At 46.8% G+C, this 23927-nt stretch overlaps 1 protein-coding gene across 2 annotated transcripts in view; it reads right to left on the bottom strand.

Moving 5' to 3' along the window:
* Positions 1-23927, bottom strand: part of Msh2 (mutS homolog 2) — a 51094-nt gene that overhangs the window by 19326 nt on the left and 7841 nt on the right. For both annotated transcript variants that reach the window (XM_021186546.3, XM_085832680.1), the window contains 5 exons: positions 21461-21607; positions 20556-20705; positions 19707-19840; positions 16988-17187; positions 8953-9062 (listed from right to left, as the gene is read on the bottom strand). In XM_021186546.3, the coding sequence (XP_021042205.1) occupies positions 8953-9062; positions 16988-17187; positions 19707-19840; positions 20556-20705; positions 21461-21607 (741 nt within the window). The remainder of the gene's footprint in view (positions 1-8952; positions 9063-16987; positions 17188-19706; positions 19841-20555; positions 20706-21460; positions 21608-23927) is intronic.

Genomic DNA, 23927 nt, shown 5'->3' on the forward strand with positions numbered 1-23927 from the left:
AAGAGACTGCTAGTCCTCCAGAATGGAGCAGAAAGATGAACTGGCTGGGGAAAAAAGAAACCCTGGAGCTGGCCAGCTAGCTCAGTTGGTAAAAGTGCTTCCAAGCATAACGATTCGAGTTTAGCTTCCAAGATCTAGAGAGTAGGAAAAAACTGACTCCTGGGACTGGAGTTAAGAGGGCTCATGACTCTTGCAGAGAACCACTGACATCATCAGGTAACTCACAACCACCTCTAATTCCAGTTCTAGGGGACATAAAGCCCCCCCTTCTGGCTTCCTCAGATACCTGCATGCACATAGAAAACAAACACATGTGTGCACACACACATCCTAAATTAAGTGAATAAAGTTTAAAAAATAAGATTTCTGTACATTGTCCTCTGATTCTAATTTGGCATTTTCTCTCTTTCTGTCTCTTCTTCCTCCTCCTTTCTCAATAAATACAAAGAAAGAGTGAAATAAACCCGTGTGTGTATACAGTAATAACATCTGGAACTGAAGCATCCTAATATGAACAAGACAGACCACAGCACACTATAATTTTATGGCAACCGAGGGAAAAAAAACCTACAAACCTGGAACCAAGCACCTAAAGTATTCTCAACCAGCAGGAGGGCAGTCTAATAAACGTATTTCAAATTTAAACTCAACAATTACTGTGTAGAATGGAAATAAATCCAAGGGCTTAAAAGCACAGGGCTAAACACATAAGTCGATAATGAAGCAATGTAACTTGCTATCAGGTGTCCTAAGGGCCTAGTAATTTTTTCAACGTGGAGACAGGGACCAGCTTTTCACTTTGATGAGAAAAAAGCTAGGCATGGAGGTAAACCTGTACTCCCTGCAAAAGCAGGAAGATCTACAAGTTCCTGCCAGTGAAATCCAGGCCAGACAGAGCTACGTAGTAAGACCTTGTCCCAAAAAACACCAAACAAATGGAAAGAATAAACAAAGGAGACGACTTCCAAGCCAGTCAGTTTATCCACTCAGATGGGGAGAGCCCGGGGAAGGAAACTCCTCCCCCTCCTTCATCTTTGCAGTGCTGAGAAACAAGCCGACGGCTCTGCACACCAGTTAGGCAAGTGCGCTACATTCCCAACCCAAAACTTAACCCCAATCAATCAATACAACTGAGAGTAATTACAGAGGCTAAGCACACACGCACTGACCTACTCGGTGAGACTGTGTCAGGGAGCGATGGGCAAGAAAGAAGAATCACAAAAGAATCTGATGGAAGTTCAGAGACCTGAGAAACCGCAAAATACATAACAGGCTAAAATCACTATCAAAGGTGCACGGGGAAACAGCTACAGTCACAGCTCCGTGGTAAAGTGCTTGCAGAGTGTATTTATACATGATACTGGGTGCAGTGTCCAGCACCGCCAAACAAAAGCTCAGCTTAACTTCAGAAAGAAAATCTGGACCTAAGTTTTCTAACTTACACCCTAAAGACTCACGAAAGCTGGGAAATTCCTTATCATGTAAAAAACTAAGCGTCACCTTGTCTATTAGACAAAACCAAAACCAGGGATAAATGTTATCACTAAAGAAGGCGCACCTAGAAAATGGTGAGAGTCAACTTGTAAGAAACCCACATGACTTTCCCCGACTCAGCAGGTGAGTCAAACTGAGTAAATGACTCCTTTCTAAAGCTGTGTGGAATGCACTCAGCTAGAGACACACTAAGGAAACATAATCTCATAACACATGATAAACTTCCACGCGCTCTGTGTCCGCCACGGACTGCACACAAATAAATGTCAAACAAAAAAGGAAGACTGGAAAAATGGCTCAGTGGCTAAGAGTGCTTGCTGCTCGTCAGAGGACCTGAGTTACCAGTGACCCTATCTCGACCACCTGAAATCTAGCTCCAAAATCTATCTCTTCTGGCTTCACAGACACACATACATATAAAACAACAACAATAAATGAGAGGACACAAAAACAGTAATGTTTGGAATTAATGAAAGAAAACCCAGAAGGACTTTTAAATCTTTTCTCCAAACAGCTGACCTCCAGGGAGAGGGAAATGCCGTGGTAAAGCACAAAAACATTTTAACCAAAGAAACCTTCACCGAGTACAACAACGCGGGGCCAGTGACATGGCTCAGCAAGTAGAGGTGCTTCTTGCCAAGACTGACAACCTGAGTTTGAGTTGCAGGACCCACATGAAAACCGACTCCTTCAAATTGTCCTCTGGTCTGTACACACACACACACAAACGTACACACACACACACTAAAGAATGTAACTTAAAAAACAATAATTGAAAACATAAAACCAAGTAGAGCTGGGTGAGACAAACCAGAGGCATCCGGGAAGGAAATGCTGGCGGTGTGTGATGCCACAAGATCAAATACAACAAGTAGCTGAAACTCACCTAGAAGCACCCTTGCTACCGGCTAGCTTTCATAGTGACAGAAAGTGCTGTGCAGGGTACTTTGAGAGAAAAGCCATCAATGAACTTCACTATTAGTGGACACTGCATACTGCAATCCTCATCAACCAACAAGATCTGCCCACTGGAGGGACAGCAGTGTCCTAGTTAGGGTGACGATTGCTGAGATGGGGCACCAGGGGAAGCAAGGGTTTATGCGGATCACACTTCCACACTGCGGTCCACCACTGACAGAAGTCAGGACAAGAACTAAAACGGCAGGAACCTGGAGGCAGGAGCTGATGCAGAGGCCATGGAGGGGTGCTGCTTGCTGCCTTGCATAGCTTGCTCAGCCTGCTTTCTCATAGAGCCTGGGAGCCCATCTCAGGGGTGGCCCTACCCATAGTGGGACAGGCTCCTTCCCAGCAATCACTAGTTAGGAAAATGTTCTACAACGCTGAGCTTATGGAGGCATTTTCTCAATCAAGGTTCCCTCATCTCACATGCTTGTGTCAAGCTATCATAAAAATGACCACCAAGAGCAGCATGAAGTTTTATGGGGATAACCAACGGCTTTAGGATTGGATTTGAGGCGTAATCCACAGGAGGGAATTCCTACCAGGTACTGTAAACCTGGTCAGAAGACCTCAACTAGGGAGACCACCAGCCCCAGGCGGGGAAAACTGTGGGAAGCCACATATACCATTACAAGGTGGCTCTGGCTACCGCTGGCCACCACGCATAAGGTTGGGTAAACAACCAATGTGTACATATGCAGTAAAGTTTTTTGCCACGTCACTGCCTGGCCCAGGCATGATAATGAGGTTCTGAGGTACTGAGAGTATAACCAATCGGATGAGAGACATGTAAATGAGGTATGATACTGAGAGTATAACCAATCAGATGTGAGACATACAAATGAGGTAGAATGCATAACCAACCCGGGTGTGAGACACACCTCTCCTAGGCGTATATAAGCAGCACCAGTTCTGGGCTCGGGGTCTTTTCGCCTCTGCAATCAAGCTCTCCCAATAAACATGTGTAGAAGGATCCTGTTGTGGCATCTGCTTTGATGGCGAGTCGGGCACTCACAAGAGAAAACTATTACTGCTGTTTTCCTAAACGGACACATCAAACTGCCTATTCCCGATTTATTCTTACACCCAGGTCAGCACTGTCCTCAGCGATGGCCAGAGAAGCTTCTCTCTGTAGTGGTCAGTAAGTAACGCATACATGAGTCATCTAAGTGACGAGAAGTGGTTACTGAGTGTATGTCTGTGTCTGTCTCTTTCCCATTCACGCACGCACACGGTGGAGGGTAGGTAACCCAGGTGAGATCGTGGGAGAATGGGTGTTAAAAGTGTTAAGTGGCAGAGGATGGGAAGGACTGCTGGAAATGCTTTATGGACATAGCCACTGCTCTCCTCATAGCAGGTACAGTTAGCTAAACCATGTCGAGCCAGTACACACCCCTGCATGGACGCGGGGACTCACAGGGATCCTGGCTACATGCGATGCCACTGAGAGTTACAGCCCCCAGGGAAGGGGAAGGCATTCCTGAACATGCAGGCATCCGGCCCCCACACGACAGCTCACAACTGTCTGAAATTCCAGTTCTAGAGGATCTGACACCTTCACACAGACATACATGCAGGCAAAACAGCAATGCACACGAAACAGAAGTGAATTAAAAAAGAATGAAAAGGAAAAAAAGGAAAACATGACAATGAAGACCAAGGGTGTCCTAGTTAGATTTCCATTGCTATGAATAGACGCCATGTCCAAGGCAACTCTTATAAGGACAACATTTAACTGGGGCTGGCTTACAGCGTCAGAGCTTCAGTCCACTATTATCATGGCAGGAAGCACGGCAGTGTCCAGGCAGACATGGTCCTGGAGAAGGAGCTGAGAGTTCTACATCTTGATCTGAAGGCAGGCAGGAGATGACCAGGACTGACTTCTTCCACACTGGGCAGAGTTTGATTACCAGGAGCCCTCAAAGCTCACCTACACAGTGACACACTTCCTCCAACACAGCCACATCTCCTAATAGTGCCACTTCCCATGGGCCAAGCATATTCAAACCATCACGGAGAAGTGGGAAGAAATGCATTGGATATGTTCAAAATAAATGGTATAAACATATGAAACTGTCAAAAAAATCTTTAAAAATTAATATAATTCACTGAAACACAAAGGAAACTTTAAGGGTTTTTTTTTTTTTTTTTAAATCAATGCCTTTTGGAATTTTGGCTTAGGATAGTTTTGATCTACATTTATTTCTAAAATAGGAAAAAGAAAAAAAAGAGAGGACTTATGGAAAGCAGCCACAGAAACACTTACTTGGGGGTGGTGTGAGGGAAGGACACAGGAAGCATGGCACTGTGTAAATGAGACCCTTCATCACACGAACTCCTAAGCACAGCTGGAACACAACCAGGCTCTCAAGGATTAGACATCAACAACTAAGAGTCCCTGGAGAATTTCTGAGAGTAGTTCTAAAAATGTAATCTGAATGTCTAAATTCACTACAAATCTCTGCGATGATGACGGTGATTTGAACTTGCCTTTTAACCTGAGGTATGGCTAGAGGCCTGCCTAGGTCTGCTCCCAGGAGTGCAGCCTATAATCAGGACTGTGACTATTTAAGACAGTTCTACACTATAAACTGTGAGTGCCCCCAGTTGCAGTGACTGAGGGGTAACTGCTACTGGCCACAGCAGTCCTCCCCAGCCTGCAGGGCTCACCCTGAAGGCCCCTCCTCCTTCTGGAGGGAGCTGACGTGAGTGTTACAGATTGGATGCAAAGGTTCTGGCAATAGGGAGCCACAGAACACCACCAAGTCACACTGCACAATACACCTCACATAAAAGATGCACTGGGAGGGAAAACCCCACCCAGGAAGGCAAAGCCCCAGCAGGGGGAGGGGGGCATGGCCTGGCCTCAAGAGGTCAGCTCCCAGAGTAGTCTAGAAGCCTGGCCATGAAGGTCTCTAGGGATGGACTTACTAGCTATCCCTTGCCACTCAAGTTAGTATGACCAGCCAAGAGCTAATCCTCTTAACCTTTCTGGCTCTAGAATGGCTACCGGTAGCAGTTGAGCCAACATCCTGAGCCCTGCCATTTGCCATCAAGAGGTTTTCTCCACTCAAGAAATAAGCCAACCAGCAAAGACTGGACAATGGGCACTGCCGGATCTAAAATCAATCCCCAAACACCCGCAAACTGTCTGCTGAGAAACTTAGCTAAACTGGGTCCACCTCAGAACCTGTCTAACACACCTGGTTCTTTGCTCTGTGGCCTGACCTCAGTATGCTCTAGATAACCAATCTAAATGGCCACCAGAAGGCACTCTATAAACTTTAATACTCTCCATGACCTTGAAAATCTCTGCATAGGGCATGAGCTCCGTACTGTTCAAGTTTTTGGGGAATTGCACTTCTGTGGCCAGTGCTTGACATCCTGTCTCGTTGGCCTTTTACCCGGGGACCTGGACCCTGAGTCATCCACCAGGACTGAGCTGCCTGAATCACTGGCTTCCTCACCCTCTCCTCCCCACCACTGCTCCCCTTCTAACTTGCCACCTCCCCTTTCTCAACCTTCTCCCCATCCTCTTCCCTCCTCCGTGCCAACTCTGCCCCCTCCCCTTCTATGACCCTGAAACCCACAACCTAGTCTGCCCCGCCTGGATTCTCCTCCCCTGTGGCTGCTTACAGCAGTCTGGCAGACCTCCGCCCTCCTCTGCCCACTCCAAGAGGTGGCAAGGGCTGAGGGACTTGCTCCAATTCCCGTTCCTTTCTCCCTACACGACCTTGCCCAGACTGAAACAGGGTGAGCCTCCTCTGCCAACCTATCCATCTATAGTAAAGAGTTCCATTACCTTTGCCAGGCCTCTGACCTCTGACCTGTACGTTACACAGGATTCCACTCTCACTCCCGGGTGAGTTCGAGCGGCTGGCAGGAAGTATGCAGACTAGACCTAGTGGACAAAACAGTCCCTAGTGGGTGACAAGCCAAGGTCAGCTGAAGAACCCAACTGGGATTACCAGCCGGGTCAAGGTGGCCACCAGAGGAGGGAGCTTATGACCTATAGCCTCCTTCAGGGAATGGAGTTAGACAGAGTCGACAAAAGTTGACTTTGGTAAGTTTCATGAAATTACGCAGCAAGCTGACGAAAATTCCGCCATGATGCAGTACCTGCCTGGACTCAGCCTCCACAGCGGAGGCCACAGTCCTCGCTACCCATTTTATTTCTGTCACTGCAGAGAGAATATTTTCTGTACGGTATAGACACATCACCTGTCAATTTAAAAAGCCTATGGCCTATGGCTTAGGCAGGAAATGGGAAGTGGGATATCTGGGAGGCACAGAGAATTCTGGAATAGAGCCAGGCATAGGAAGATTCCCGCGGGGAAGACGGAACGAGACAGATGCATAGTACCTGAGCACAGGTAACTAGCCATGTGGCAGAATGTAGGTTAAAATAACTGGGGTGTCTACGTTATGATCTAGTCAGAGAAGAGCCTAGCTATAATAGCCAAAGTATTTGTAAATATATTTTGAGTCTGAGTCTTATTTCTGGGAGCATGGGAGGAAGCAGTCAAACCAAACCTAACTTCTACAAGTCCTAACCACAGAGCTGGAAAGAAACGAGAAAAGGAAGAGGATGGCTCTCAAACCCCAGTACAGACGTTGATGAAAATGGCTTTTAAAGTCTTTAAAAGCAAAGCCAAAAAAAAAAAAAAAAGAAGCCGGGCATGGTGGGGCACGCCTTTAATCCCAGCACTGGGGAGGCAGAGGCAGGCGGATTTCTGAGTTAGAGGCCAGCCTGGTCTACAGAGTGAGTTCCAGGACAGCCAGGACTACACAGAGAAACCCTGTCTCGAAAAAACAAAAAACAAAACCAAAACCAAAACAAAACAACAACAACAAAAAAGTCTTTAAAAGCAAGATAAGAGATGGCAGTTTCCTGACAACCCTCAGTAGCCCAGGAAGTCACGCCCAACCCACTGGCAGCCTGGCCATCAGAAGTCTGTATGCCCCCATGTGGGCTCATCTTCTGTGCCCAGTCACAGAGAGGCCCAGCCCCACTAGCATAGACTCCCAGACTCGGTGACCTTGCCAAGCCAAGGACAATGCTGCAGTATCATCACCAACTTCAGTGTGTGTGGGGGGGGGGGGGGGGGGATAGAACCCCCCCCTCCTGTACACCTAAGACCTTGCTCTTTCCTGCACAGATGGAACCCCCTCCTGTACACCTAAGACCTTGCTCTTTCCTGCACAGATGGAACCCCCTCCTGTACACCTAAGACCCTCTTCTTCCCTGCCTTCTTGTAGGGTGATTCTTCTCAAGTGTTTCTCGTCATGCCTGTCTGCCTGGTTCCTTTACTCCGCCATGAAATCCGTAGCTGCTTTGAAGCCACCCTGGCCCCCATAACCTTTCCTGATTCCCATCTTCTTTCCCTAGTTGCCTCACACATCTCTACCTCAGACTCCCCCATCCCTACCCTACAGATCCAGTTAACTCTCGAGTGTGGAATATCTCCACACCGTGACTGCTACCCACCGCAACTGGTCTTTATCCTCCTATTCCTTTCCCTCCAGACCCCAGTTTCCCGTCTTTGAAACCCACTGCTGCAGCCTCAAGCCACTCAAGTCCCACTATCTCAGGGACTCCCACTGACGGCCTCACAACACTCCTGTTCTCCCAGTGCGTACAGTACATGAGCTTCCGGTGCCTACCACACAGCACATTAAATACGGCAGTGGTTCCAACCCACCCTGTGGTTACCAGCACTTCTACCTTCCTCCCTAACACTCCTCCTCTGCCTTCCTACTTTACCATTGTGGACCTGAAGGATCCCTCCCTTCTTTACTGTCCCCCTGCATATTGACTTTCTCTTTGCCCTCACCCGGGTGGACCCTGATACAGGGCTTCGAGGAGGTAGCTCACACGGACAGTTCTCTCTCAAGGCTTCCAGGACAGTCCTCATTTTTCTGGCCAAGCTTCACTCCTAGCACACTTCTTTATTTCGCAGATGACATTTACTCTGCAGCCCTTCCTAGTCTCTGTCCCAACCAAGCAGTGTTTCGCTCCTCAGCTCTCTTGGTTGCCTGGGTTGCCCCCATCCTCTCGGTGGATGGACGCTTGCATAGATTAGTAAACCTGCAAGCAGCTTAGGCTGTGGTCAAAGCAAACTGCCTCCCCGTGGGGACCTCTTCACAGTAGGCTGAGCTGACTTAACCGGGGCATTCCAAAGAGCCAAGGACCAACATCTCCACCAATTCTAAGTATGCCTTAGTAAAAGCCCAGACCCGCCCCGCCTTATTCTCGACCCCAAGGGCACCACATTCAAGGCCCTGGGTTTGAGTCCCCAGCACTGCCTGGCAGGTCCGCTCTTCCTTGTCTGTCACTTCAGTTTATATCAATTGGCCACAGAGGTGCCACACAAAGTGCCAAAAATACAAACTCAAGACAAATTAGACATTTTTTAAATATGATTTTTCTGTTGTTTCTGGTTACTTTTTCCCTTCCAAAAATACTTTGCTGTGGGAATTAAATGTAAATTTGCATACCTGATCCATATCTAAAGTCGTTTCTATCATTTCTTGAAATTTTGAAAAATCAGAACGAAGATCAATAAGAGGAGTCACAAAAACTGCCAACAACAGTGCCTGGTGTCTTCCTAAAACAAAGCAGAGACAGAAGTAAAAACAACAGATCATAATATTAAAATAATGAAATCCTTTCAACCAGAAAGCACAAACTGTCCAGGTCTCTAAACTCAATTCTCTTTTATACTTTAACTCAAAGGGTATCTATAGACAGGGGGCCACTGTGGTGGTGCCCAAGGCCCTACTCCTAGAGCACTGCCCTCCCTGCAGGTCTGGGTCTCCTTCAGAGGGTATGGAAACATTAATTATGACTAAGTGAGCCAAAGACAAAGCCACTAGAATAAGACCTAATTTACATCCTAATTTCCATTAACAACCCAGCGTTCCAATCAGCAGAGGCTGAATCCAGTGTTTAAACTGGAACTTGGCTGTTGAGAGCCATCCCGAGGAATCGAGGAATCGTGGGAGGAGGGGAACAGGAACCAACAACGTGCAAGAAGGCAGAGTCAGGGCTGGCGCTAGCCCGGGCATGCTGCTCTGTGGCTTTCTCGTCCGCAGCACAGCCCTGTCCTGAGCCCTGTCCTTGTCTGCACAAGATAGTGACGATGACGACTACCCAGAGGATAGGTGCGTGCCTGAGACGACACAGCACTCAGGCAGTGCCCCATGCTGAACAGTCACTATACACTACACCATAATAAACAGCTGTTGCAGATGTGAGGCTCCTGTCATCCGCGGTGTCCCCTACCCTCTCTAATGCAGACCTCCTGGAACCTTCACGACCCCTCAGCCTCCTTCCCTGGGTTTTAACCTCCACTAAACCTTAGTTGCCAGTTTCCAACTGGATTTTGAAAGACTGCATTCTCCATTAACTACCACAGCCTGGAAAGCCCTGCAAAAGCTAAGGCAAGGCCCACAGACCCCTTGACATCAAGGCGGGGCATGGACACGGGTCATCATTTCACCTTTTTCCCATTCCCAAAACAGGTAACAAAGGTGCACAGTATTAGACTTCCGTGTCTGTTACCAATCAAAATATCCACCACACTCTCAAATCGTTTAATAGCTTTTGGAGTTATCCTAAAGTTTCGTTTAAACTCATCATTTCAGGTTGGAGAGATGGCTCAGTGGATTCAAGCATAAACTGTTCTTGCAGAGGACCCAGGTTCAATGTTGAGACCCACACTGGGCAGCTCACAGTTTATCTGTAACCCCAGCTCCAAGGGCTTCAGACTTTGGCCTCCATAGGCACCTATCGTCACATTTATTAAAAATAAAGATTCATTACTCTGAAATTGAAGAAAGAGTAGGCCTTTCTTTCATTCCTCTCTTAGAAACAAGGCTGTAACTACGTTGTATAAGCTAGTATAAGCCCCTGGGCATCATCGATGTTCCTGCCTCGGACTCCTGAGCAGCTGGGATACAGAATTAAACTACCACAGCCAATCTGTCAGCATCCCCCTCCCCTTTAGATTTAGTTATCTTTACTTTTATATAAAATGCATCCTTGGTGCCCACAGAAGTCAGAAGAGGCTATCAGATGTCCTAGAACTGGAGTTTGGAATGGTTGTGGTGGCCACAGAAGCTGGAAATCAAACCTGTCCTCTGCCAAAGCAACAAACGCTCTTACACGCTTAGCCGGCTCGCTCTCCATCTTACACGCTTAGCCGGCTCTCTCTCCACCTTACATGCTTAGCCGGCTCTCTCTCCATCTTACACGCTTAGCCGGCTCTCTCTCCACCTTACACGCTTAGCCGGCTCTCTCTCCACCTTACACGCTTAGCCGGCTCTCTCTCCACCTTACACACTTAGCCGGCTCTCTCTCCACCTTACACGCTTAGCCGGCTCTCTCTCCACCTTACACGCTTAGCTGGCTCTCTCTCCACCTTACACGCTTAGCCGGCTCTCTCTCCACCTTACACGCTTAGCCGGCTCTCTCTCCACCTTACATGCTCGCTCTCCACCTTACACACTTAGCCGGCTCTCTCTCCACCTTACATGCTTAGCCGGCTCTCTCTCCATCTTACACACTTAGCCGGCTCTCTCTCCATCTTACACACTTAGCCGGCTCTCTCTCCATCTTACACACCTAGCCGGCTCTCTCTCCACCTTACATGCTCGCTCTCCATCTTACACACTTAGCCGGCTCTCTCTCCATCTTACACACCTAGCCGGCTCTCTCTCCACCTTACATGCTCGCTCTCCATCTTACACACTTAGCCGGCTCTCTCTCCATCTTACACACCTAGCCGGCTCTCTCTCCACCTTACATGCTCGCTCTCCACCTTACACACTTAGCCGGCTCTCTCTCCACCTTACATGCTTAGCCGGCTCTCTCTCCACCTTACATGCTTAGCCGGCTCTCTCTCCATCTTACACACTTAGCCGGCTCTCTCTCCATCTTACACACTTAGCCGGCTCTCTCTCCATCTTACACACTTAGCCGGCTCCCTCTCCAGTCCTTATACACTTAGCCGGCTCTCTCTCCATCTTACACACTTAGCCCCGGCTCTCTCTCCATCTTACACACTTAGCCCCGGCTCTCTCTCCATCTTACACACTTAGCCCCGGCTCTCTCTCCATCTTACACACTTAGCCGGCTCTCTCTCCATCTTACACACTTAGCTGGCTCTCTCTCCATCTTACACACTTAGCCCCGGCTCTCTCTCCATCTTACACACTTAGCCGGCTCTCTCTCCATCTTACACACTTAGCCAGCTCTCTCCAGCCCTTACAAGCTTTTTAAATGCATTGCTAAGGAGCTGGAGAGTTAACACTGCACGCTGCTCCCGCAGAGGACTCAAGTTTAGTTCCAAGAACCCACACTAGGCAGCTCCAGGAGACCTGATATCTTACTGTCCCTTCCGAAGGGAAGGAGAGACAGAGGGACAGACAGATGGACAATGCATACACAATTTAAATGCATTAATTACAAGTGTGAGGCAGGCGGATCTCTGAGCTCGAGGCCAGCCTGGTCTACAGAGTGAGATCCAGGACAGCCAGGTACACAGAGAAACCCCGTCTTGAAAAAAACCAAAACCAAAACAAACAAACAAACAAAAAAAATCAAGTGTATAGCTCTGTATCAAGGTTTTGTATCTTGATAACTACACTTCAATACAATTAGTTTCTTTTCTCCTTGTTTATTTCATATGTTTAAAACCATTATTTTGAAAATAAGTTTTATTAGAAGCCAAAACAGCCTGTGTAGTACAAAATGAAACAAAGCTACAAACACTAGATACACGGCTGCCGAAAGGGCTTCAGACAGAGGTTACGAGGGCTGACTGCTCTTCCAGAGGGCCTGGCTTCCATACCCAGCACCACATGCCAGCGCATAGCTGTCTATAACTCCAATTACAGAGTACTGGATGCCCTGTCCGGCCTCTGCAGGCTAAGGCAGCTTGGTTTTGCCTTTTAATTACAGAGAGAGAACACACACTAGCAGGCCTCAGCTCCACCGCTCTCCCCTTATTGTCTCGCACTGTGACTTCAACATGTCTAACCCCTGCTAGCCTTAAACGCATCACTGGCTGATACAGTGAGGCTCCCCAGCCTCTCAAATCCTAGAAGCTGGCTGTTTCTCCGACTTTCTTTTGTTTTCTTTTCTTCTTGTTTGTTTTGGCTTTTGAAACAAGGTCTCACTCTTGTAGCCCAGAATTTATGTAGCTCAGAATTTATGGCAATTCTCCTGCCTCAGCATACTAAGTTTGGGAATTATGGTTATCAGCCACTATATATAGCATCAGTAATTTCTCTTTCTTCAAATTTTAAAACTTTAAGTGCAGAGGTGTTTTGCCTGTATGTATGTCTATGCAACACTTACATGTTTGGTACCCAAGGAGGCCAGAAGACAGTGTCAGATCCCCTGGACCTGGATTTACAGATGGCTATGTTGGTGCTGGGAATCAAACCCAGGTCCTGTGGAAGAGCACCCAGTGCTCTTTTAAGTGTTGAGCCTTCTCAGCCTTCTCAGCATCTCTCATGCTTGCTCAGTAAGGATCTTGGATGTCAAAGATCACCAAATGAATTGTGAACTTCTTAATTAACTGAAGCATGAAGTGTCAGGCCTGGAGGGATAAACATCCCACGCCCATAGATGGGCAGAATACTGTGAAAACGGCGACATTAGCAACCAAAAAGACTCAATGCGCTCTCTATCAAAATTCCATTTGCACGTGGCTGGAGAGATGCTCAGTGGTTAAGAGCACTGGCTGCTCTTCCAGAGGGTAAGGGGTCCAATTCCCAGCACCCTCACAGGGGCTGACAAGCAGGGTCAGGGTCAGGGTCAGGGTCAGGGTCAGGGTTAGGGGTTAGGGTTAGGGGTCTGTAACACCAGTTTCAGGCACAGATAGACATGAAAATACAAATAAAATAATAACTTTTCAAAGTAGTTACAAAGTCTGAACGGATAAGTTAGACATGAAATAATCTGTATGTCTGCGTGAGTTATCTTAACCTGCTGGAAACGTGTTCAATGTAGAACACGGTTATTTTCTATTTTACCCTGCGACGTTTGAGATAGACATAAAGGTCAATTTCATCCCTGTTTCTAGATGTGAGGGTGATCTGGCTGGACAGGCATCAATCACCCCGCTCTACCACTCCATGGGGTCAACTAAAGCCACACAGTCACCTTCCCTAAGATAGGAAAACTGCTTTTGTTGAGGACCTCTGTGCAGCTAACTGCATTACCAGCTAGAACCTCCAAATGAGCCAGCAAGTATCTTACAGAGAAAAACTGTAACCAATGCAAATGCCCTCCCTTTCCGTGCTGCTGCTGCCCCCTGCTGGCTGTGAACACACCTGACTCTTGCTGTTCTCTGGACTAAAAAGCAAGCTTAGAATGAGTCAAAACGGAAAACATCACAGGAGGACAAATTATCTGTAACTTCTCAAAATAATGGATGCTAATATTCTTTTTAAAGCACGGTAAATTCCACACACGAAAGAACTGTGCTGAGCTCTTTAAAAATAATGGGGATGGGAGGACCCACAGAAGGAAACCGGGAACACGGAACACAAGACAAGACGTCTTCTTAAAGTTTATAAGCTCAGGCTGCGCACGCGCGTGCGCGCGCGCGTGTGTGTGTGTGTGTGTGTGTGTGTGTGTGCTACTGTGTGTGTGTGTGTGTGTGCTACTGTGTGTGTGTGTGCGCGTGCGTGTGCTACATCTATCAACAAACAGGCACCTCAGCAACTGTCAGCGCAGCCCTGCGGTCAGGGTCAGAAGCAGACGTGTGAGCAGAGGATGAAGAAGTGCATGCTTCTAGAACCAGGGGCCGAAAGAGGAAGATGCAGACTCATACCAAAAGGGGTTCAGACTAGGACTTGGTATTTTTAGTCAGTCAGTCAGTCAGTCAGTCAGTCAGTCTTACTTTTTGAGACAGAGTCTCTCTACACAGTACTTGCTATCTTAGAACTTCCTATGTAAACCAGGCTGGCCTCAAACTCAGAGCTCTGCCGCCTCTCATGACCAGATCTGTGCTGAGGGAATAGGGCAAACATGAACACTTAAATGTGCTAAGTCACAGAAAGGGAGGATTAAAACAAAAATTCACACAAGCTGGGCACGGTTGTGCAGTGCTTTTACCTCAGCACTTAAGAGGCAGAGCAGGGGCCAGGCATGGTGGCGACACCTTTAATCCCAGCACTCGGGAGGCAGAGGCAGGTGGATTTCTGAGTTCGAGGCCAGCCTGGTCTACAAAGTGAGTTCCAGGACAGCCAGGGCTACACAGAGAAACCCTGTCTCGAAAAACCAAAAAAAAAAAAAAAAAGAGGCAGAGCAGGGCAGCTCTTTGTGAGCTTAAGACCAGCCTTGTTTATACAGAATTCCAGGCCACCCAGGGAGGGCTTCATAGGACACTGTGTCAATCGGTCAATCAGTGAGTAGATGAGTAAATAATAAGTAATTAAGTGTGTACTAGGTGACTTACTAGGAAACAAAAGGCTATCTGCTACTGTACAGTGGGAGATACATGAAAGCAGAAAGCCCCAAACAGCTGCTGTGTGCTAAGGCCTTACTGCTTAGAGCGACCCAGTCTCAGTGCATCATTACTGCTTAGAGCGACCCAGTCAGAGCGCATCCCTAACTCCTGCTGAAACCAGACAAAATGATATAAAAAGGAAACAAGCAGATGCTACGCATTTATATGATGGGGAAACCGAGGCACGAGGAGCAGAAATTCGTAGTCACAGAGTGGAGGAATCAGGTTTTCATTCTGTCTCTTTTGTATATGAGCCATGATGTGTGTGCAGACCAGAGGAGCCCTGCAGGAGTCGGCTCTTCCACTGCACGGGTTCTGAGATAACTGAGGTCCCAGGTTCAGTGATGAGCTCGTACCACCGGTTGGTACATCTAACAAACGGGGAGGAGGCGTGTTTCTACAAAGGTCCTTTGAGAAAATAAGAACTCGTTGTAAAGTATCATCTTTTTTCCCACGTGTTTGTCCACAGGCTCAGATGGGAGCGGATGCACATCCAAGTGAAGGCTGCTGTCAGGAAGCTTCCACGCTATTCCTCCCCACAGCAGTCTCAAGGGAAGGTCTCTCTCTCTCTCTCTCTTTTAAAGATGTATTTATTTTATGTATGTCAGTATACTGCTGCTGTCCTCAGATCCAGCAGAGAGGGAGTTGAACTCAGGACCTCTGGAAGTGCTCTAAAAACTGCGGACTTTTCTCCAGATCCCGAACCCACAAGGTCTCCTAATTGAACCTAGAGCTTACTGATGTGTTGAGTCTTGCTAGCCAGGTTGGAGCTTCAAAGATCCCCTGCCTCCACCTGGAACTATGAGCACCCCAACTTCAGTCCAGGCCTGTGTACCAAGTGCTTAAACTCCTTAGCCCTCAGTTACCTTGGTGCCTCGGGCCCACAACGTGGCTCAGTGGGTAAGGGGCTTGCTGTCAAGCATGGCTACCTGATTTCGAGTCCTGTGACCCACAGGATGGAAGGAGAGAACCAACTCCCCAAAGCTGCCCCCTCCTGCTTCCACACATAACACAAAATAAATTATTGTCACAACAAAACTCAATTTGTATTCTGTCATCATGAAGCTGAGTTTAAATTTGTGTGGAAAAGAAAGCAAATTTTCCCATAACACTGACAGGTCTATTTTGAGATACTGGGTCTCATCGCCTATCAGCCATATAAGCAATCTACTGCCAAGCTCCTGCGGGGTATGTTTCAATAGCTCTGAGAGTTGCTGATGTCCAATTCCAACTCAAAATGCTTTACATGTTAGATATTTAATAACTACACAAACTAAAATTAGCGTTGTAGAAGCTTGTATTCAGTCCAAGGAAGGTACAGGGGGAGACTGGGGAGATGGACGACCCAATGGCCAAGAGCACTGGTTCAGGACAAATGGGAATGACGTCCAGATCTGCAGCACCCAGACAGAGTTAAGACACGGCTGCCCCTCCCGATAACCTCACACTGAGGGAGGGGGAGCGGCAGAGTCCAAGAGCGCACATCGACTGGCCATCAGCCCAACTAGGAAAGCAAACATATGAATGGGAGAGAAACTTTGAAGGGTTGCTCTGGGCACACGTACGCACAGGGACACACGATCCATCTATCTATGCAAAGCACACTCATTTCCACAGTGCCCACACACACACACCTTTGTCAAGGACATGATCTCACTCACATGTATTCTATTAGATAACTATATGGACTTCCTTTTTATTGAGACATGATGTTGTGCAGTCTGGGGGGCTGACCTTGACCTAGCAGGCCCAAACACGGGAAACACGGCAAACGTGGTGCTGGGAGGCCTTGCCCTCCCTCCCCCTTGCTAAATCATTACATTACACTCCTACAGCTGGCCACCAAGGTCCGTTTCCTTATTAACCCCTGTCTGTGCCTGACTCAATGCAGACCTATTGGAAAGTGTGACATCCCCACAGACCTAAGAGCACATTTGTTAAAACAGGGTGAGGGGAAAATGACAAAGCTAACATAAAACAAAGCTGCCGGCCGGCCGACCGCACACTACCTTCGTATTTCTCCAGAGCCTGGATGACGCTGGGGAGCTGGTTAATACCCTGATACAGTCGGTAACAGTCTTGTAAATTTGCTGCTTGTCTCTGGAACTTCTTGGCAAGCCGGTTAAGGTCTGGGAACCGGCGAAGCAAATCCTCCTGTAAGCTCTGCCTCAGTTCCGAATCCTCGACAAAAGCTTCCACTAAATCTAACCTGGCAGAAAATAAATAAGTAACGTAAAATAAGAGTAAGTGATAAGACAGCTCAACAGGAGGGCAGCTTGACAACTGAGTTCAGTCCCCGGGAGGTCCACGCGGACATTGTCCTCTGACTTCCACATGTGTGGCCACACGCCACCACACACACACACACCACACACACACACACACACACACACACACACACACACACACACGAGTCGCTATCCTCACCGCCTCTATCTCTTCAAGGCTGGAATTTTTGTTACACGTGGGTATCACCATGGTTAGCTAAAGAAAAAAAAACTAACTTTAAAAAGGGAAGAGCAGGACTGGAGAGATGGCTCAGGAGTTAAGAGCACCGACTGCTCTTCCAGAGGTCCTGAGTTCAAATCCCAGCAACCACACACGGCGGCTCACAACCATCTGTGATGGAATCCAATGCTCGCTCCTGGTGTGTATGAAGACAGCTATAGCGTACTTATAAACATAAAATAAATAAATAGATCTGAAGAGGAGGAAGAGGAAGAGGAGGAAGAGGAAGAGGAGGAAGAGGAAGAGGAGGAAGAGGAAGAGGGGGAAGAGGAAGAGGGGGAAGAGGAAGAGGGGGAAGAGGAAGAGGAGCAGAGTTACTTCCAGGATAGCCAGGGCTATACAGAGAAACTGTCTCAGGAGAGGGGGGTGGGGGGGGAGGGGAGGGGAGGGGAGGGAGGGAGAGTGAGCAATCTTCTACAAAACTCAGGCACAACAGACAGGTACAGTAAGCCATGCCTGCATGCTAGCACCTGGGAGATGAAGACAGGAAGAACACGAAATCTGGGTTTGAGGCTAACCTGGGCTACGCAAGACCCGGACTTGAAGCAAAAAAAGCAAAACACACTAGCACAAAACAAATCACAATGCTCCTTCAGTCTGGCCCAGAGATCCTGAGAAGCCTAACAAATTGCTAGTTTCACAAGTCTATTCAGCAAACCACTTCAGAAGTAATTACAGTGTCAGTTTACACCTCTAGATAACAGACAATGTAAAAAAAGAAAAAGACTTGTCTCCTTGACAATGCCACTTTAAAAATCACAACTTTAGAAATATCAAAGCTTCTAGTGGCATTCAGAGAATATACCTATCACTCATATTAAATTCAATTCCTCAGCTGCACAAAATTTGATAGGGATTAATTCACAATTTAACTGGAATGCAAGATAAATTTTTAAGAGCCTAAAATTCCAAAGGGCTCTCTGGAAATCAATCCTAAGATATCTGGTATTTCAAAACAACCATCACAGTTACTTCTCAGAGTACATGGGTTTATAGATGTGTCACAGCACCCACATGGAGGTCGCAGGACAAAGTTCAAGAATCTTCTCCCTCTACAGTGTGGGTCCCTCAGATGAACTAGGTCATCAGGCTTGGCAGCAACTGTCTTTTACCACTGAGTCTTTCACCAAGCCAACATTTGGTTTTTAAAACCAACGTTCGTGGGAGCTGGAGAGATGACCAAGAGCACTGGCTGCTTTTCCAAAGAAAGCAGTTTTGAGTCCCAGTACCCAGATACCAGTCACAGTTGCTTCTAACTAGTTACAGGGTGCTGAACACTCTGTGCTGATGTTCTCGGGCTCCCGCACACACGTGATGTGCTTGCATACACTCAGACGTCACCTGGATCACCAGGGCATTCGTCAGTGACTGGATCATCCAGGGGAAGGAAGACAGGGGATGGGAACATAAAAGGTATGCGAGTTGGGACTAGGTCTTGTGTAAGCTAATGGCTCGTATCAAACCAGCGTATTAAAAGTACAGCATCAGGCTAGAGAGATGGCTCACTGGTTAAGGGCACTGACTGCTTTTCCAGAGGTTCTGAGTTCAATTCCCAGCAACCACACGGTGGCTCACAACCATCTGTAATGGGGTCTGATGCCCTCTTCTGGTGTGTCTGAAGACAGCTACCGTGTACTCATACATAAAATAAATAAATAAATTTTAAAAAAGAAAAGAAACTGGACTAGGGACAGAGCTCAGCACAGCATCCTGAACGAGTTTCCAGAACTGCTTCAACCTCCCAGTACCACATAAACTGCGGGTGGTGGCCCAGGGCCTGGGAGGTAGAGGCAAAAGGATCAAAAGTTCAAAGTTAGGTGAGAGAAAGGCTCAGAGGACAGAGACGCTTGCTGAGAAACCTGTCTATTTGATGAGTTTGACCCCCGGAGCCTACATGAAGCTGGAAGAACGGATGCCACGACTGTATAGTGAACACCAGTACATGCTCATGCGTCTGCCTGCCTGCCTGCCTGTCTGTCTGTCTGTCTGTCTGTCTGCCTCTACACACACAGAGGGCATACACACAAAAACACACCATGCGCATAGTAATTTCTTTTCTCATCCTCAACTAAATATTGAGTTCAGAGTCAACCAGGACTCCAAAACAAAAGAAAAACTAAAATGAGTTGTGAAACTGAGTGTGTATCAGAGTGAGTGGCATTCCCACACAGTAAGCACACGCTGCTCGGAGGCAGCGAAAGCACACACTCCACGCCGTACCTCTCCTCTATCCTGTTCCTATCCATGAGCGGCTGCTTGATCCACTGGTTAACCAATCTTTGTCCTTGAGCAGTTTTGCATTTATTCAATAATGCGGCCAGAGACTGAGAGCCAGTGGTGTCTTCAACAGAACCCTAGAACACAGAAATAAATACATACGTACATACACACACATCAGCAAAGACTAATAGGACATGAAATACACTTTGGGCAAAAAGAATGAGTATTATTCTCCAAAAATAAACTGAAAACTGTTCACAAAAATGTTTTTTTAAAGATTTATTTATTTATTATTATATGTAAGTACACTGTAGCTGTCTTCAGACACTCCAGAAGAGGGCGTCAGATCTCGTTACGGATGGTTGTGAGCCACCATGTGGTTGCTGGGATTTGAACTCAGGACCTGGTGTTCTTACCCGCTAAGCCATCTCTCCAGCCCCCACACAAATGTTTCTAAGCTAAGACCAAATTTCAAGCCGTTAATCTGTATTTACAGAGGCATACTTTGCCCTCAACGACACCGCTTCGTAATTACTGCCGTTTTTCTCATCCCAACCAAAGTTCCCTCCCCTCTGTCCTCCCAGTCTCTGCTTCCAGTTACTGCAGTGTTTAACCAAACTCAAAATAGAACTTTAAAGCACTGCTATCATCACACAAAATTATTCAAAACCCTAGGGCAAGTCAACATATATTACTTGAGGCTAGAAAAAATAAATACAACAGTTAAGAACTATCTATTCCAGCTACAATAATGTTATAAAATACAGATCCCTTAAACAAGCCATTACTGGCAAAAGGATTTTTTTTTTTTTAATTATTCAGTTTTTAACCCATGTTGACTTTTTTTACCTGGAAAAGGTTGAGGGCTCTAACTGCTGCCGTGTCCAACTTCATGTACTGGCTGAAGTCAAAAGTAGCCAGTTCAAACTGCCCAAAATTTGAATCGTCTGATAAGAGTTCTAAAAACTTGATTACTGCAGATAATGATGAAACTGCAACCTAAAAATAAAAATTTAAATAACTGATTCTTCCATCATAAGATGAGGAGATACCAGAAATGCAAACAAAAGTACAAGAAGATCAGCTGGGCATGGAGGCCCGTGCCTGGAATTCTAGTCCATGAGTGGAAGGCCGACACAGGCAAGTCACGGGTGCGGCCAGCCTGGGATGCATAGCAAGTCTACACAAGTGTACAATGCAAAGGGCAGCCTCTCATGCTGGTGACAACTCAGCAGCTGAAGCACCTGTCCCCAAGGCTTGTGATCTGAGTCTGAGCCCGAGACCCAGCCGGCAAAAAGAGCTCCCCACAAGTGTCCTGGGCTCACGAACAAGATGGGAGCGCCTTCATGACCATCGCATGCTCACGTGATATTATATACACCATACGTGTATAATCAAAGTGAAACCCACCACGAGTGGTGGCACACGCCTTTATTTCCAGCAATTGAGAGGCAAAGGCTAATATCACCGACGCTGAGTTCAGATTTCACAGTGAGTCTGACATGAGGAGGCTCAGCAGCAGAAGGTCCTCCCACCAAGCCTGAGCGCTACCCCAGGGTTCACACGGTGGGAGTAAAAACCAAACTCCCGAAACTTGTTCCCACTTCCACACGCACGCTGTGGTGTGCGTGCATGCAGGTCCATGAGCACGGGTGTGTGCACACACAATAGATAAATGCAATTTTTAAAGTGACTGAATTAGCCTTTAAAAACATCACTGTAGTGATGTAAGCACACGTTTGTAACCCACAGACCTGATTCTCCATCTCTGGTAAGGCAGCGCTATTTATCTGTTCTCCTTTTTTGCCTTTCAGTAACCGGTTGAGATCCTGATAAATGTCTTTAGTGGAGAAGTCGGCTCTCTTTCTTTCTGTAATCAGAATCCCTCCTCTCTGGATAACCTGTTTATAGGAAAGATTTCAAATTACTTTGAGGAAATCAATGAGAAAAGGAAATATCTAACATGAGAAAGCATAAAATAACGACAGCCTAGAAGACTACTAACATGCATCAAATTCTGTTCACTATACAAGTCCTTAGGACTACTGTGTGTGTGTGTGTGGGTGTGTGTGTGTGTGTGTGTGTGTGTGGGTGTGTCTGTGGTGTGTGTGTGTGTCTGTCTGTCTGTCTGTGTGTGTTGTGTGTGTGTGTGTCTGTGTGTCTGTGTGTGTGTGTTTTCGAGACAGGGTTTCTCTGTGTAGCCCTGGCTGTCCTAGAACTCACTCAGTAGACCAGGCTGGCCTCGAACTCAGAAATCCGCCTGTCTCTGCCTCCCAAGTGCTGGGATTAAAGGTGTGCACCACCACCGCCCGGCAGGAACTACTTTTAAATCTAAGAACTCAGGAGGCGGAGGTAGGTGGGTCTCACATCTTTGAGTTCGGGGTCAGCCTGGTCTTCACAGGGAGCTCCAGGATAGCCAAATCTACAGTGTCACTCATTTAAAAAAAAAAAAAAACTGTGAACTTTGAATTCAATTTTAAAGTTATGACTAAATGAAAGTTTCAAAAAAAGTTTCTTGCTTGTTGCGATGCTGCACACCTTTAATCCAACCAAGAAGCTGAAACGTTTAGAGAAGAGTTTGAATGCCATGTTGAGACCCTTGGGAGGGAGGGGAGGCATGGCTAGGGGTAAGTGCAGTACTAGAGAACTTGCCTGCCATGCTGGGAACCTTATCAGTGCCCAGTACTATCAGGTGGGCACGGAAGTCCATCCCTGTACTCCTAGCCCTAGGAGGAAGAGACATGAGGACTGCCAGTTAGAAGCAGGCCAGCATGGCCAGTGAGTTAGCAGACAGAACGTGTCTTAAAAAGTATCTGCGGGACTTGAAGATGGCTTAGCAGTTAAAAGCACTGCCTCCTCTCCCAGCACCCACCTGGGGGCTCCCAACCCATCTGTAACTTTAGTTCCGAGACCCAATACCTTCTTCTGACTTCCATGGATGCCAGACATTCATGTGGTACACATATACACACGTAAGCAAAACACTCACACATTTTTAGCTGGGTATGGTAGTGCACAGCTTTAATTCCAAGGCTTGGGAAGCAGAGGCAGGCAGATCTGAGTTCAAGGTTATCCTGGTCTACGAAGTGAGTTTCGGGACAGCCACGGCTACACAGTGAGGAAAATAAATCTCTGGGGAAAATAAATCTCCTTTTGTTTTTTAAGTTCAAGGCCAGGTTTGGCTGCAAATCTAAAATAATAAATACACGTACACACACAACATAGACAAAAAGTTCCGTAAAGGTTAAATTTTAAAAGGGAAACAGGAGCCATCTGTGGTAGCACTCAAGTCATCCTAGAACTCAGGCTGCTGAGGCAGGACGGCTGTGAGTTCTAAGCCAACCTGGGCTGTCAAGTAAGAAAATGACTCAAAAAAAAAAAAAAAAAACCCTAGAAACTTAAAGAAAAATTCTAGGTTTGGGTTGATATAGTTCAGTGATACCTACCTGCTTAGCACACGCCTGGCCAAGATCGCCAACAAAATACGAAATAAATATCGTAAGTATTTAATGTCTGATAAACATGCCAAATACAGCTAACAGTTACTACAACTATTCTCCTGGAGTGAAGACAGAAGAAAAGACTAAACGAAAAACAAGTTCTTTTTAAGATTTATGTATTCAAGTCTATGAACACTATTTGCACATATGCCTGCGTGACAGAAGATGGCATCAGACAGAAGAGGGCATCGGATCCCATCATAGATGGTTGTGAGCCACCATGTGGTTGCTGGGAACTGAACTCAGGACCTCTGCAAGAGCAGCCAGTGTGCTCTTCACTGCTGAGCCACCTCAGCAAGTCTTATACAAACACTTGTCGTGATGACTTAAGAATGCCAAGTTCGGGGCTGGTGAGATGGCTCAGTGGGTAAGAGCACCCGACTGCTCTTCCGAAGGTCCAGAGTTCAAATCCCAGCAACCACATGGTGCCTCACAACCACCCACAACGAGATCTGACGCCCTCTTCTGGAGAGTCTGAAGACAGCTACAGTGTACTTACATATAATAAATAAATAAATCTTAAAAAAAAAAAAAAAAAGAATGCCAAGTTCTTTCAAAGTTAAGAATCAAGATTGTCCTCAAAATAAAACATTATTTTAATTAGAATTAAAACTGTTTTTTTCCCCTGATAAATGAAAAGCATCATCAGTTGGAACCACAGCTCAGTGCTAGAGCCCTGGCCTAGCATCCAGAGCTCAGTGCTAGAGCCCTGGCCTAGCAT

Source organism: Mus caroli, unplaced genomic scaffold (genome assembly GCF_978045245.1).
Source record: "Mus caroli unplaced genomic scaffold, Mus_caroli_1 scaffold_18, whole genome shotgun sequence".
Classification (NCBI taxonomy): domain Eukaryota; kingdom Metazoa; phylum Chordata; class Mammalia; order Rodentia; family Muridae; genus Mus; species Mus caroli.